General features: G+C 35.6%; 1 protein-coding gene across 1 annotated transcript; it reads left to right on the forward strand.

The window, feature by feature from the left end:
• The first annotated feature begins 7215 nt into the window (after positions 1-7215).
• LOC104243384 (calcium-transporting ATPase 1) lies at positions 7216-15774 on the forward strand. The gene is made up of 7 exons (XM_009798566.2): positions 7216-7910; positions 8782-8836; positions 8920-10859; positions 12007-12165; positions 14077-14248; positions 14480-14778; positions 15149-15774. Exons 1-7 carry the CDS (start codon positions 7734-7736, stop codon positions 15395-15397), a joined length of 3051 nt encoding a protein of 1016 aa, XP_009796868.1. The 5' UTR covers positions 7216-7733; the 3' UTR covers positions 15398-15774.
• The last annotated feature ends 549 nt before the right edge of the window (positions 15775-16323 follow it).

Raw genomic sequence — 16323 nt, forward strand, 5'->3', positions numbered from 1 at the left:
GTAGAAGATTATCCATATCTGGTATAGTAGCAGCTTACACAGCAGCTTGCGTAGCAAGTTACACATCAGCTTGTAATAGCAGCTTACACAGCAACTTCCTTTCTTCTATAAATAGAAGAGATTTCAGTTCATTATGTACATCAGTTTGAATTCGAATAATATATCAGTTTCTATCTATACTTGTCTTTACTTTACAATCTTTATTTTATAACAAATATAACACTTTTCAATAGAGTAATTTGAACGACGCCTTTTTTGTGTGTGATTGGCACGTACTTTGATCACGTCAGTTGTGCAATTGCCATATAAGCATAGTTAAAGGTCAATGGTATTCACTTACAAGCTATCAGTTGAGTTGAGGTGCTAAAAGAAAAGCGAAAATTCATATACCGGCTTTAAAATCTGGTACAAGTTTAGGTGGTTCGAATGCCATTTTGCCTTTGAAAAAATTAATGGTAGATTAATGACGAGGGGGTGTTGGGGATTATGTGGTAAAAAATAGGAGTGATTTGGTGGTGATCCGCCGCCTGCCGAAAAACGGTGGTGAGAGGCGGAGTGTAGAGAGAGCAAGTGAGAGGGTCTTTGGGGTAGGGGTTCAGTCTCTGAGATAGTTTTAAGAGAAGCTATGGTCAGTTCTGGCCCTTGGATTAAAGGAGATAAAGTGTTGGGATCAACTGTAGCCGAAACGACATCATTTGAGAAGTTCTTTAAGGGTGCGTGGATCGGCAACATGCTTGGGCAGATTATTTTCGAGGGATTTAGGCTCAAGGCTTGGCCCGATGCACTTAGTATCAAACAATCCATCTTTTATTTTATTTTGATTTTCAAAATTAATCACTTAATCTAAAAATCCTAATTAAAGCCTAATTTTACAAAGTAAACCTCTTTATCTATTTTACCTTAACACTAAATACCTAATTAATTAGTACTACAAAATAAAAGAAAAAGAAACCAATTAAATAAATCTAAGATGCGAAAGGCAACGTAACTAAAGGATTTGTTGTAATTTTGCATTTGGCAATGCAATTAATATGTAATTAAGATCTAGAAAAGTGCAGGGTAAAATATAATTTTTTCATTATTTTCATAATTTGAAATACTACTGATTAGGCTAAAAATGCAACTAAATGCAGTAAAATGCAAACAACAAAATAGAGAAAAATACTTAAAAATTCTACAAAAATCTACACTAATTAGAAAACTATTTTTGGAGATTTCTAGGAGTAATTTTATGTAGGAAAAAAATTACGTGCTCACATTACCCATTCTTCTATCTCTTTTCTTTCCCAAACCCTTTATCAAAATTTCAAAACCCTTGTTTCGCTCCAGAACTCCTATCGTTACTTCTCTTTTACATGTACTAAGTTCTTCCTTGTTCTTTCCGCATCAATTAAAAATCAATTCCTAAACCCAAAGGGAGACCACTTCCTCGACAGTCCTTTATTCTTTTGAAATTGGGATCGATAAGGTTCTCCAGTGACTTCGCCATTTTGTTGCGAGATTTGCCTGCTTATTTCAATAATTCAGCCAGCCGTTTTTTCTCATCATCGTAATCAGGATTTGCAGTTCCAAGTTTCTCGATTTTTTTCGTGAATCGAATTGTATGTTTTCTAGAACAAACTTTGTTTGATGATCCGGATACTTATAGTACGCGGTCCATTTGTCATTGAAAGCAACAATAATACATATTGTATCTATCCTGCAAGTCAAGAAAAGGAAAAATCCAGGACACTTTGTCCTTAACATTTTACACTGCACACATGAAGTTAAGGACATGATGTCCTAAAGTTCATCAATAGAAGGTGCAAATACAAGGTACTTTGTCCTAAATATTTAGACAACAGTCATGAAGTTAAGTACACGATGTCCTAAATTTAATCAATAGAAGGTGCAAATGCATGACTTAATATTTATACAACAGTCATGAAGTTAAGGACACGATGCCATAAACTTTATCAATACAAGTTGCTTATCCAGGACACTTTGTCCTTAATATTTATACAACACTCATGAAGTTAAGGACGCAATATCCTAAACTTTATCAATACAAGATGCTATTTAAGGATACTTTGTCCTTAATGTTTACACAACTGTCATGAAGTAAGGACACGATGCCCTAAACTTTATCAATAAAAGATGCTAATTCAGGACACTTTGTTCTTAATATTTACACAATAGTCATGAAGTTAGGATACGATTTCCTAAAGTTTTAACATGATGTCCCTACTTTGTATCCTCTATACTTTGTTTACTCCATGAAAATGCAATCCAGAAAAGGAAAATAAAAAAATCAAATCCCTTGCATCTTATTCTCTGGCGACCAAATAAAAATCCACACAAATACACAAAAGCATATAGAGATATCTGAAATTTTAGAACTTACTATTTTTTGTGGATAATATTCTGTAATTTTATGGTGAAATTGAAGGAGAAAGTTAAACGCTCTAATTTGAAATAGGAGGATAAAATCTTCTGTAATTTGGACGAAGCAGCTGACAACGAGGGAAGGTTTATGGAGCGATGCAGGTATAAGTCTAGTACAAGGTATTTTCGTCCGGGCAAGTAAAAAATTATTAAAACACTAGCTAAAGAGCAAATATATTTTAAATAGAGACATAAGAGTAAATACCGTTCTTATTTGTGACTAATTGTGCACTTCACCCTATAAATACTTGTCAGCGCCCTATGAATAAAGGAATAAACCGATGTACCGAGATTTTTGAAATACGAAATAGTATAATAGTAAAACTTATGGAGGGCGGCCAACGTAAATGTCGTCCACTCTGTCACCACGTGCTTGGCCTTTCCATTCAACTTAGAAAAACTAGTATCCAATCAGATCTACTACTAAAATAAATACATATTCTTACTATTTACCGTTACAACAAAAATAATAGAGAAACAAATAAAACAGGGTACGCGGATCCACGAGTTAACTAAAGCAAACTGCAGTTGAAATCCAAATAACTACGGAGACGTTTGGTAGCCGGTCGGGGAAAGTTATTCACGTATTAGGGGTAACATAACTTATACCATATTTGATAGCAATTAGTTATTTTGAACAAAATTCAGCATAATTAAGTACCATGTTTGGTTAGTATTTTACAATTCTACATAAATAATATATGTATAAGTTATGAGTCAATTTATGTATTATTTTATACGGAGGAGAAGATGGAATAATTAATACATGGATAAAATATTGAAATGACAAATTTAGCATAAATAATTGCCATTTTCTCGAGCAAATTTTTCACTTCCGTTTTCTCCGGCAAATAACAATCCTGTGCTATGATGTTTTTGAATTACTAAATAAAGTGTGTAACAATATAGCAAAAAATTCAACCAAAACCAAGGAAAGAATTATCTACACTACAATTAGCATGGCTTTTCCTTTTTGTTGAGTTTCACGTGCATTATTCAAGGACTAACCCTGCATAACTAATACATGCATAACTAATGCTCCCTCTGATTCACAATAAGTGACCAATTTACTTTTTCATTTTGGTTCAAAATAAGTGTCTAGTTAGGTAATCAAGAACAAATTCAATTTGTTTTTACTATTTTATCCTTATGTGCATATCTCTAAAAAGTTTTCTCACTCCTCATTATAACTATGTGACCAATATTTAATAAGGGTAGTTTAGTCATACTAGATATTTTTGTATAAGATTTAGCATTTTCTTAATAGGTGTGCTAAAAGAAAACTGATCACGTATTGTGAACCGGAGGGAGTATATGTATAACTAATACCTGCATAATTGTAACCGACAACCAAACGGCCCCTAAGTACATCCCTTATGTGGAGGGGCAGTGATAACGATTTTTATTATGCAACTTATAGTTGGATATTGACAAGTAGTACATGTATTTTTGTACCAACAATTTTTAGTTTTTGTATGCTTGTTCCCACTTAGGGGTCGTTTGGTAGGGTGTATAAGAATAATGTTGAATAGGGTGTATCAGAATGCAGGGATTAGTAATGCATGGGTTAGTAATGCATGCATTAGTTATCCAGAGATTATTTCTTATCCATTGTTTGGTATGGTGTATTAAAAATTAAAATGTATTGCATAATTTTTTTAAAAAATTAATTGTTTACAAAAATGCTCTCCATATTCTTTAGCTTTAAGGGACTTTAAGGGTAATTTTATCTATAACCATACTAATACATACATTAATACCCTTGGTATTGCTAATACCATGGTTTGTTATGCATTAGTTATACATAGGATAATACCAAATAGAATATATAATTATTAGTTATACATAAATTGAAAAAGTGTACCAAATAAGATATTACTAATACACAAAACTAATGCATACATTATTTTTACTAATGCACTCTACCAAACGACCTCTTATTAATTACCACTAGTTTTACCGTTATAGGCACGCAACGCGCGAGTGGCGAGCTTTTCATTGTCACAAATTTATAATTCTGACGCCCCTATATTGTAGTAGCAGTCATTGTTTGAATTAGCAATATATGCAAACAAGTAAACTTCACTATTTTCGCTATCATATTAATTTATCATGATCTACTCATGATAGAGGGATCAACACCCGTTAACTAGGGGTGTTCAAAATCGAATCGAAACCGAAAACCGAATCGAAACTGAAGCTTAATGGCTTATTGGTATCGGGTTAACTGTTTAACGGACATAGAACAGATTGAAATTTTTTCATTAACGGTTTATCGATTTGGGCCCCGATTATTCAATTTTCTTAACGGATAATCTATTAACTATATATATACATATATTCTTAATCCAATCCAAACGCCACCGGTGATATCATATCTCTATGTTCCGCATCCAATCCAAACACCACCAGTATCATAATCGGCCAAGCGTTATCATTGACCTAAGTTTCGCTTAACTTACCAACTACTGTTTTATTTTAGTACCTTCTGCTTCTCCACTAGTGCAAATTTGTCCTTCCTCCTTCGATGATCATCATTCTCTCTCTCTCTTCTGTTTCTCCATCCGGGGCTTTTCGTTTTCTCAGTAACTAAATTGTCTTTCCTGAAAAAATCTAATGAAGTTTCTTGGACTAGTAAGCCTTCCTTGACATTTCTGCTCCAGCAGTTTCAACATTTTGTTCACTCTGAGCATATGAATGTGTGAAGCTTCAATTAGTTGAGTGCTCTATTTTCACTTCTTGAACACTATCTGTTTTCTAAAATCTTTACAAGAAACTTGTGCTTCATGCAAGCTTTTAGCTGAATAGATTAATTTCTAATGCTGAAAACTTTCACTATTGCCTTTAGCATAAGTTACTCTAATATTAAGATGTCTATTAGCTTAATTAATCTAGGCCGATTCTTCTTCCTTCTGCAATCGTAAAATCAAAAGTGTAAGAAGAATTTCTATGTCTTATCATAATTTTCCTACTAATCTATCCAAACCTCAAAGAGAAAAAATTTCTTACTCATATGAGATTTTGACAGGAAACATGAATGTTAAAAATTGTTGAGTATCATTTAGCATTCTTTTTTCTGTGATGAAATATTAATTGCAAGAAGCATGAAATGTACTGCATAAGCACGAGGCAAAATCTCAGATGAGTAAGAAATTAAGTTGATAAATCGCCTGATAAGAGCTAAACCGATATCAATCCGCCCGATATCTTATCGGGTGGCTAGCGGATTAATACATTTAAAACCGATAACCGATAAGCCAAACCGTTAAAAGTAAATAACCGCCCAATCCGCCCAATAAGCATCCCTACCGTTAACTTCGACAAAAATTCTTAATATATAAGTGTATATATGTAAAAGAACAGTCATATATTTTGTTTGAAACCCTTAAAATCAAAATTTCAATTGGGACACTTGTTGAACTGTACGCTCATGTGCCCCACCATCTTCAAATTACGGGTCCGCCTCTAACACATGAGTGTTAATATTAGGGCTGTGCATAATTTGGTAAATACTGAATTACCATACCGAAATCGAATTTTTTGGTATTTGGTATAGTATTTGGTTTACATTTTAGATAAATTTGGTATTAGCTATGGTATTTGATATTTATTTAAAAAATACCGAAGTACTAATACTGTATCGAAATATATATTGGATTAATTTTAAATATCCCGTCATCCTTGCAGCCCTCAGTTACCAGAGAGATTCAGGAGAATGTTTTTAGTTCCATGTTATTTTGTTTAAGCATGTGCGCCATTTATTTTTGTCAAATGTGGTTAATGGATATTACCCGAATAGTTTTTGTAAACAACACTTGTGAAAGACTTATTTTGATCAGGTTTTAAGAAGTTTACTAGTGTCTGGTATATTACGGAGATGCAAGTTAGAGTTTTAGACCAGACATACGTACATGTTGATGAAGTTTGTAAACATTATTTTAATCTTTTGTTCATGTTTATAGAAGTCCCATACATATTGTGCAGTGTTGTAACATTCATAAGATTGATTTTGCTGGCTAGTTATAATTTTAATTTTGCTGGCTATTTAAGGTGTTATTCTCCCCAAAATAGAACGTTCCGAAGTTGCTTTAGAACCAAATAAACCGAAGTTTACCGTACCGAATAAATCGAAACCGAAAGGCGAAAAATCGAACCATACCGAATTTAATTAGGTACGATATTGGAATAGCATTTTAGGATACCGATTACCAAAAATACTGAACCGAAATATCTAAATACCATACCGTACCGAACGACGAACACCCCTAGTTAATATGTTAGGAAAAAAGGCCCAATCAAACCTTCACCATTCACAAAATACTATGAGTAATAATAAATTTTTAAAGAAGTTACAACTTTCCAAATACATTATTAAACGAACTTCATGTAACCCACAAATCATTCTGATTGGGGTCAAATTTTTTTCAAATATATTCTTGAATTTATTCGAGATGTGAGTGAAACTCAAATTGGAGAAGAATATGGGTTCCGTGTTGTTGGCGGGCTCGACCATCAAAGATTCGTTCAATATAAATATTTTTTCTCGATGTGGACCAAGCTCCAAAATCCATTTTAGCTCTGGCTCGGAAGAGGTCGGCCTTTGAAACCGTATTAGAAGGGGGGATCTTCATTATTTTTTTTCAAATGCTTTTTTATACAAACTTACTACCACTATATTGCCGCTCAAAATATAAAATCCAAATTAATATGTCGAAAATAACCATTGAATCACCCAAATAATTATCTAACTCCAAACAAATTATATAACGGGAAGGTTCAGTACGTGCCTTTAGGACATTACATACTTGTTCTACAGTGTAGTGTCACGCATCTAATAATTTCCAAGCGCAACCCATCACACCATTTGACTCCTCACTGTTCCACTTCCACTCCTCCATTACACTCCACCACCAGTTTCGGAAACCGCCAATTCCATCAGCTGATCCGCGGCGGAGCACACGGCGGCTCTCCTCCGTTACACAAAACTGCTGTAGCAGATCTCTTCTCTCTACATTCTCAACTGCTTCATTTGTTTTTTTCAAAACAAACAAACTTAGATTTGACTTAAGCAGTACATTCTATAGTCAATAATCAAGCAAAAGTAGTCACTGTCATTAACCTCTTTTTCTAAAGTTGTAATGCCGTATTAGGTACTAAACGGATATATAAACAGTGAAAAGCTAAGTAACGAATTTCGATTCAAGTACTGTCAGAGAATCAATACTTGTTTATACGAACAATATCTCGATCTGTTAATGAGTTTAAGCTAAGGATTTGAAAAGCAGCTGTAGTTAAGAAGTTGAAGAGATATGGAGGATTATATTAAGGAGAATTTTGGAGAAGTAAAAGCGAAGAACTCATCGGAGGAAGCGCTACAGAGGTGGAGGAAGCTGTGCTGGCTCGTGAAAAATCCGAAGCGTAGGTTCAGATTCACTGCGAACCTCTCCAAGCGCTTCGAAGCTCGCGCTATCCAGCGTTCCAATCAGGTTTATACAAATATCTGTGCAATTATTGGTCTGTTGCTACAAAATATCTTCTATGCTTTAGTTGACTTTTTGTTTCATGTTTCGCTTTCCAATTTTGCCCTCAGGATCTACATAGGAAATGCTATTGTGAAACTGATATTTCGGTTATTGCTTCAATACAGACAATCTATAGCTGCAACAAATTCAAGCAGCAAAAGGACTGTTAACATTTTAACCTTTTTTTTTTGAATTGGCTTAGAAAGAAAAATAAAGAAAAATGGCAGAATGAGTATAGATGATTCATATAGACATGTAACTAGCTTGGGATTGAGGTAGATATAAATTTGCCTAAAAGGAAAAGCTTTAATGGAGAGCATAAATCCTGTGCCAAAAACAAAAGCCTTATTAAGTGAAGTAGGATAGAGTAGCGGACCCATTATCCATTGAGTTTTGAACCGTGCGCTACCGGCCCTTGGAGATTTCTCCAAAAAAAAAGAAAAAAAGATTAGTTTAGAGTAGAAGTTCCACTGCATCTTTGAAACAACGTGTTGATTCAAGTTCCTTGTTGGCATTCTTTCTTCCGAATTCTTTTTAACAAGTTATTTTCAAAATTTTTGTAGGTGTACTCCTGTTTACTTTATAGTAAAGCTCTGAAGTTAGTTATATCATTGGTTGTTCTGTTACAGTTTTCACCACTTGCTTTAGAGCTTTCTAGTTTCTTTAAATTTCTTGATGTCATTTCAAGCAATATCTTTCTGCTGTGTTGTGCTCAAGTAAAATTTGCTCATATAGAAAAGAAGTATTCTGAACCGTATCTTTTTGACTTCAGAGAGTTGGTTTTTCCGTTCTTCTATCTGAAAAATGGGTATGATCTGTATTTTCACTGATGTAGGAGAAACTAAGAGTTGCTGTTCTGGTTTCACAAGCTGCACTTAGCTTTATCCAAGGTATGTAATTGCATATTTCAGTGAAACCAGCTTCCAGTGTTTTAATTTGCTTCTTTAATTGATAATCAACTGAATATCATCAGGAGTAAGTTACACTGTCCCAGAGGAAGTGAAATCTGCTGGGTTTCAAATATGTGCTGATGAGCTGGGATCAATAGTCGAGGGCCACAATTTGAGGAAGCTGAAAGTTCATGGTGCAGTACAGGGTATTGCAAACAAGTTATCAACATCAATCACCGATGGTATTTGTACTTCTGCTGATTTGCTTAACCGAAGAAAAGAAATTTATGGAATCAATAAATTTGCTGAGAGCCCACAAAGGGGCTTCTGGATTTTTGTATGGGAAGCACTTCAAGATACGACCCTTATGATACTTGCTGTATGTGCTTTTGTGTCTTTGGTTGTTGGCATAATGACTGAAGGATGGCCAAAAGGTGCACATGATGGACTTGGTATTGTTGCAAGTATCCTGCTGGTGGTATTTGTTACTGCTACAAGTGACTATAGACAATCTTTACAGTTTAAGGATTTAGATAAAGAGAAGAAAAAGATTACAGTTCAGGTCACTAGAAATGGCTACAGGCAAAAAATATCAATATATGATTTACTTCCTGGTGATGTTGTTCATCTTGCTATTGGTGATCAGGTACCAGCTGATGGACTCTTCCTTTCTGGATTTTCTTTGTTGATAGATGAATCAAGTTTAACAGGAGAGAGTGAACCCATTAACGTGACTGCTGAAAATCCTTTTCTCCTATCTGGAACCAAAGTTCGTGATGGTTCTGCTAAAATGCTTATCACTACGGTTGGGATGAGAACTCAGTGGGGTAAACTGATGGCTACTCTCAGTGAAGGAGGAGACGATGAGACCCCATTGCAGGTTAAACTGAATGGAGTGGCAACTATTATTGGTAAAATAGGTCTGTTTTTTGCTGTCATCACATTTGCTGTCTTGGTGCAAGGCTTGTATAGCCACAAACTAGGGAAAGGGTCCCACTGGAGCTGGTCTATGGATGATGCCCAAGAAATGCTGGAATACTTTGCTATTGCAGTTACAATTGTTGTGGTTGCTGTTCCTGAGGGGCTTCCTTTAGCTGTGACATTGAGTCTGGCATTTGCTATGAAGAAGATGATGAATGATAAGGCACTTGTGCGCCATTTGGCTGCTTGTGAGACGATGGGTTCTGCAACTACCATCTGTAGCGACAAGACTGGGACACTAACGACTAATCATATGACAGTTGTAAAAGCATGCATTTGTGGTAAAATCACAGAAATCGAGAGCTCTAAGGATGGTTCTAAATTCTGCTCTGAAGTTCCTAATTCTGCATTGAGAATATTAATCCAGTCTATATTCAGTAACACTGGAGGAGAAATAGTTAAGAATGAAGGTGGAAAGATTGAAATCCTGGGAACACCGACTGAAGCTGCTCTTTTGGAATTTGGCCTTTTGCTTGGCGGGAATTTCCAGGAAGAGCGTCAATCATCAACACTTGTAAAGGTTGAGCCATTCAATTCAACGAAGAAGAGAATGGGTGTAGTTATAGAAGTTCCTGGAAAAGGTCTCCGTGCACACTGTAAAGGAGCATCTGAAATAATTTTGGCTGCATGTGACAGTGTCCTAAGCTCTAGCGGTGAGATTGTTCCTCTAGATGAAGCTTCAATTAACAATCTAAAAGATACAATTGAACTATTTGCTAATGAAGCTCTTCGAACTTTGTGCCTTGCCTACAAGGACATCAGTGATGAGAACCCTGCTGAAAATCCTATCCCCTTTGAGGGGTATACCTGCATAGGAATTGTAGGCATTAAAGATCCAGTTCGTCCTGGTGTCAAGGAGTCTGTCGCAATTTGCAGGTCAGCTGGAATCACCGTGAGAATGGTCACTGGAGACAACATAAATACTGCTAAAGCAATTGCTAGAGAATGTGGAATTCTGACTGATGATGGTATTGCAATCGAAGGTCCAGTGTTTAGGATGAAGAGTGATGCTGAGCTGCATGAAATTATTCCAAAGTTACAGGTGCTTCTGAAATAATTATTTCACTTGGATGTATGCGTATGTTGTCTCCTGGATTACATTCTCGAGTTGTTGATCTTGATTCTAGGACTAGCTAATCCAGAAGTATACTTAGGACCCGTTTGGACATAGATTCCCAAATATTTTTTGAAGCTGATATGAGTGAAATTTGATTTGAAATTGAAAATGTGTTTGGACATGAACTTTGGGGTTGAGTTTTGACATGTTAAAAAGTCCTTTTTTTTTCTTTAAGCTAAAAAGTCCCAAATGGTCATGATTTGGCCCAAAAAGAGGTCTTAAGCTATATTTGGGATTTGAAGTTTTGGTTTTCAAAATCTCTCAAAAAACTAGATTAATTCTATAAACAAACACATATTTGAAATACTTTTTTGAAAAAAAAACTTCCTATACTTATGGCCAAACACCTACTTAACATACACAAGTTCTTCCTAGTCCCTAGATACCAACTATTCTCCACTCTCTTTGTGAAGTACACTTGTGTACTCGAAAAAGGTAAAGCAAAAGTATGAGTGTGCTGGCATCACTCATGGCAGGAGGACCGTTAGTTTATCTGGATAAGTGTATGCTAACCCTACAGTGCCGAGAGGTCATGTGATGGCTCACTGAGTATAGTTTTCAATAGACGATCCTTTGGCTGCAGTTGTTGCTTTTACTCTAATGCTCCACTGCTGCTGCTCCCCCCCCCCCAACCAGTTCATAGAGGTTCTTTTGATGCAAACACTTTGTTGTTTGCGGCAATTTTGGCTAATGGAATTGTGATTTAATCTAAAGCATATAAGTTTCACCTATCAAATAAAGAAATTTTGTTTGTTTTACATTAATGCACAGAAAGTGATGAACCTCTTATACTTTTTACTTTAATGTTTATTATTACCATTTGATATAATGTTGGTTTGAGATGAGTTTGAATGGAAAAACATGCTAGTGAGGGTTCATACAGCCGATTCCAACTTGTTTTGAATAGAGGCTTAGTTTTTGTTGTTCATGCAAAGCAAGCTGATTATCTTAATCTTAGGTCGTTTGTTTGGATTATCTTAGCTTTCCTAGTGGATTAGCTTATCTCATTTGCTTGCTTGCTGCTGCTGATTGGGTGACAGAGAGAGATTAATATCTTCTTCTTCTTCCTTAGGTCATGGCACGTTCTTCTCCAATGGATAAACATACGCTAGTGAAACATTTACGTACGACCTTCCAAGAAGTTGTTGCAGTGACTGGAGACGGCACTAATGATGCTCCTGCCCTTCATGAAGCAGATATAGGTCTTGCTATGGGCATTGCTGGGACTGAGGTGATGCTTAAATACTGTTGTACTAGTATGAATTATCTTTTCAAGTGTGGTTTGATTTGAAAGTTGTTGATCTTTCAAGCAATTGCAATCTTGAGAGCACTGCCTGCTATTTCAGCTGCAGAAAATCCAGCGCCAAAAGTACTGGTACCCAGTGTATGTTAATTGAATAGAACATTAGAAGGGAGATTATGAAAGAAATATTTCTTAGCTCTGCCCGCTTTTCTCTTAGCACCCAAGGGTGTGGCTTAGTGGGCAATCAAGAGGGCGGAGAACTATGAGGTCTCATGCTCATATCCCAACGAAGACAAAAAACACTCGGTGACATCTTCTCATCTGCCTAAGACTTAGTGGGCAGGGTTACCCGGTACCTAGTGGGAGGTAGCAGGTACTTGATGGAATAGTCCAAGTATGCGTAAGCTAGCCCAGACACCACCGTGGCGTCATTAAAAAAAAGAAGTAAAATCAGACGCCGAACCATTCTTTTTGATTTGGAAGGATAATTGTCGATTAAAGAGGGTGTGTTTTTTGTTATTTGCTATCAAAGTGCTAGCATAATTTGTTACATTCCACTCCATTGAAAATGCACTTTCCTTTAATGGATTATGTGAACTATTTCCTATCTAAAAGTTACGCTATTTTCACACAAAAGCTCAACATAGTATCGTCACTCTAGAAGAAACTACTAGTAAAATTACTAATTAATTAAGCATGTTGAGGGTGATATGAGAATGTTTGACAAAAAATATTGACTTGCATATATAATAACTGCACTCTGCACTTAAACCTGTGTGCTAGGTCAAACTAGATGATGACAATGGGATATTATTTGTGCTTACATTGCTATCCCTGGCCTGTTCTCCCAAAAAAATGGAACTTCAAAATTTTCAGAGGAAGTTCCTAATGTGATTCGCCTTCACTCTTATTAGAAAAGATGTATTAGTTGTGTGCCTTTTGGCCCAAGATGCTTAATTGGGTCCTGTACTGTAGGAATCGTGACCCTTTTTCTGTTCACCAACCTAATGTTCCTATACAAAGAATTTACTGTACGCAAAATAAGAAGTTTTGATATGGATCTACATTCTTTTTTCCTGCTGCATGCGTATGGATTTATTTTCTCTTTATTGCTACGGAAATCTTGATCTTTTTTTTCACCACCCTATTGTTTCTTCACAAAGAATTTACTCTACCACAAAATAAGAAGGTTTGGCATGGCAGAGCTCATGGACTTCTCTCTTTTTAGATCTTCCTTCTGTAATGCCATAAGCAACTTAGCTTTAATTGCACTAGCTCTCCTATTAAGGCTTTTCTCGATACAATTTAAACATTTCAATTTATCTTTAAATTCCTGGCCAAAGATCGTATTATATAGATTTTGTTATACAGTGCTGTAATGAGTATAATATGATTATTATTTTGTTAATCAATGATGTTGAATATGTATAACCTCAAAAGTGCTGTTGGTGGGTTTTTCCTGAATGACTTCTCTCTTGATGTGTATTAGTTCAGCTTCCTTTTAGCTATTTAAACTTTGTAATTAGATTTTATTTTTGATAAGGAAATCTTTGTAATTAGATTTGGCAGTTGTACTGTTAAACCAAGAACTCCATGATTTAGAATCCTATGATTCCTTCTACTAATTCTGGCTTACTAAAACTAAAGAGCTGCTATCCGTCTAGCATTTATAGAAGCTGCAAATTGTCATTCAGCAACTTGTTAAACCTCCCATTTTCTTGCTCAAAGATTTGAAGTGCCCTTATATAGTATGTTCCCTCTACAATTTGGGCTTCGAAGTGAAAGTGATTAGTTATATCATCTTGCTTCGTGTAGTAGGACATAGTGGAAACATTATGTGGTTATTTAATGTTCATTTATCTACCTGTAGTCATCATGTTGTCTGGTTTTCTGTTCCAGGTAGCTAAAGAGAGTGCCGATGTCATAATTTTAGATGATAATTTCTCAACAATTGTGACTGTGGCCAAATGGGGGCGCTCAGTTTATGTGAATATTCAAAAGTTCGTTCAATTTCAGCTGACAGTAAATGTTGTTGCCTTGATTGTCAACTTTTCTTCAGCATGTTTGACAGGTAGCGTATCTTGACCTAAGAAAATTACTCCCTCCATTTCAGTTTATGGGAACCTTTTCAGAGTACTTTTCAGTTGAATTTGACATGGAATTTTCAATCTTTTTGAAATACAATTTACATATTTAAATGCTACATAAATATGATTGAAACGCGGGAAGTAAATTTTTACCACTTTTAACACATTTTCCCCTAAAGGTTTGATTTTGAGATGTATCTTCTATACATTTTCAGGGAATGCTCCGCTTACTGCTGTTCAGCTTCTATGGGTTAACATGATAATGGACACACTGGGAGCTCTTGCTCTAGCTACTGAACCTCCTAATGGTGACTTGATGAAGCGATCCCCTGTAGGAAGGAAGGGGAACTTTATTAGCAATGTCATGTGGAGGAACATTTTGGGACAATCTCTTTACCAATTTGTAGTCATATGGTATCTTCAGACTTCAGGCAAAGCTCTCTTTCATCTTGATGGCTCAGATGCCAACTTGATTCTTAACACTCTCATTTTCAACTCATTTGTATTCTGTCAGGTAATTTTCCAATTTTCCTTTTCAATATATAATCTTTCACGACTTTCTAATGCATTATTAGCAAAAATTTATATTGTCATGTTTTTCTAATTCTTGAGTAGATTCACATTTTGTTGATGTTAATGGATATTTGTTAAGTGAGTTCAAAACACAGATTGATCACTGCGAGTAATCATGAAAGCTTTCTAAGTATTAGTAATTATTAATGTTTCTGCTAAATGGAAAAAAGTATGTCATCTCAATTCCATATTTAAATCGATTGCGAAGGTTTATAAACAGTTTGCTGGAAGCATGGAACTTCTGCTATTTATTAAAACTTTACTCAAATCCACTAGTAAAACTCAAGTGTTACCTTTGCGTTTTCTTGCAGGTGTTCAATGAGATTAGCTCTCGAGATATGGAAAAGATAAATGTCTTCAATGGTATATTGAACAACTATGTTTTCGTCAGCGTCCTTGGCTGTACAGTTCTATTCCAAATCATTATTGTTGAATTCCTTGGTACCTTTGCAAGCACTTGTCCACTTACATGGCACCAGTGGTTTACAAGTGTTGCAATTGGATTTCTTGGCATGCCGATTGCTGCTGCCATCAAGATGATCCCAGTAGGATCAACCTGAACTCAAGTTGGAGGAACTAGTAAGTGACAACTTGCTTGAACATCACTCAAGGGCATCGACTCAAATGTTAAGCTGCTATCAATCAAAAGCGTCAAAGCACAGAGACTTGAAGGGTGGAGATCTTAACCTAAAAGCAAGAGTTGGTCAATTTTATCAATTTCCGACAGCTTCTTATAACGTTTGGAAAACGGTTCTGAAGATACTGGACTGGTGGGAGCTCTCTTGTACACCTCAAGGGGAATTGAAATTTTGAATCAATGACTTGCGAAGTATAACGTCTTCTGAACCTGTCATGGTTGTAATAACACCTTGATATGGTATGCTTCTGGTTGGTTTTGTTTCATTGCATCATTATATCAATATTTTTGGAACAATCATATTCCTTATTCTCTTTTTGTCTGTCCTCCATTGACTTATTTCAACCATTACTAGATCTTTCCATCGTTGTTTTGAGGTAACTGAAGTTACTACCTTGTCATTATCGCAACGTTTTCATCTAATAACGGTTTAAGACCTCTGTCGAGTGATATTCCGATCTACATCTCACTCTGAAGTCTGTATAGCAAGCATCTTATGGTCCACTACTTTTGCAGTAAAAGCTTAACCTTTCGACTACTGGTATGTAGAACTGAAACCCTGTTACTAATTATGTGATTTTTCATCCCTATTCTCCGGATGCCTTTGCTCTAGAGAAATAAACCATACTTATGGTTGGAATAATCGCAACTATGTGCATGCTTTAATTAAGGGTCGAACTGTACAAATTTGGACATACACATGTTGATAGTTGTGCTATCGGCAACTTTTACACATCGGCTGCGTTGATTTCTAATTACAAGAATAAATTGAGGTGAAAAGAAAATGATTTCAGTGTTTAAAACACCATGAAATCCATAAAAAAACTAACAGTATAGTGGCAGCCTTGG

This window comes from Nicotiana sylvestris, chromosome 4, assembly GCF_000393655.2.
Source record: "Nicotiana sylvestris chromosome 4, ASM39365v2, whole genome shotgun sequence".
Taxonomy (NCBI): Eukaryota; Viridiplantae; Streptophyta; class Magnoliopsida; order Solanales; family Solanaceae; genus Nicotiana; species Nicotiana sylvestris.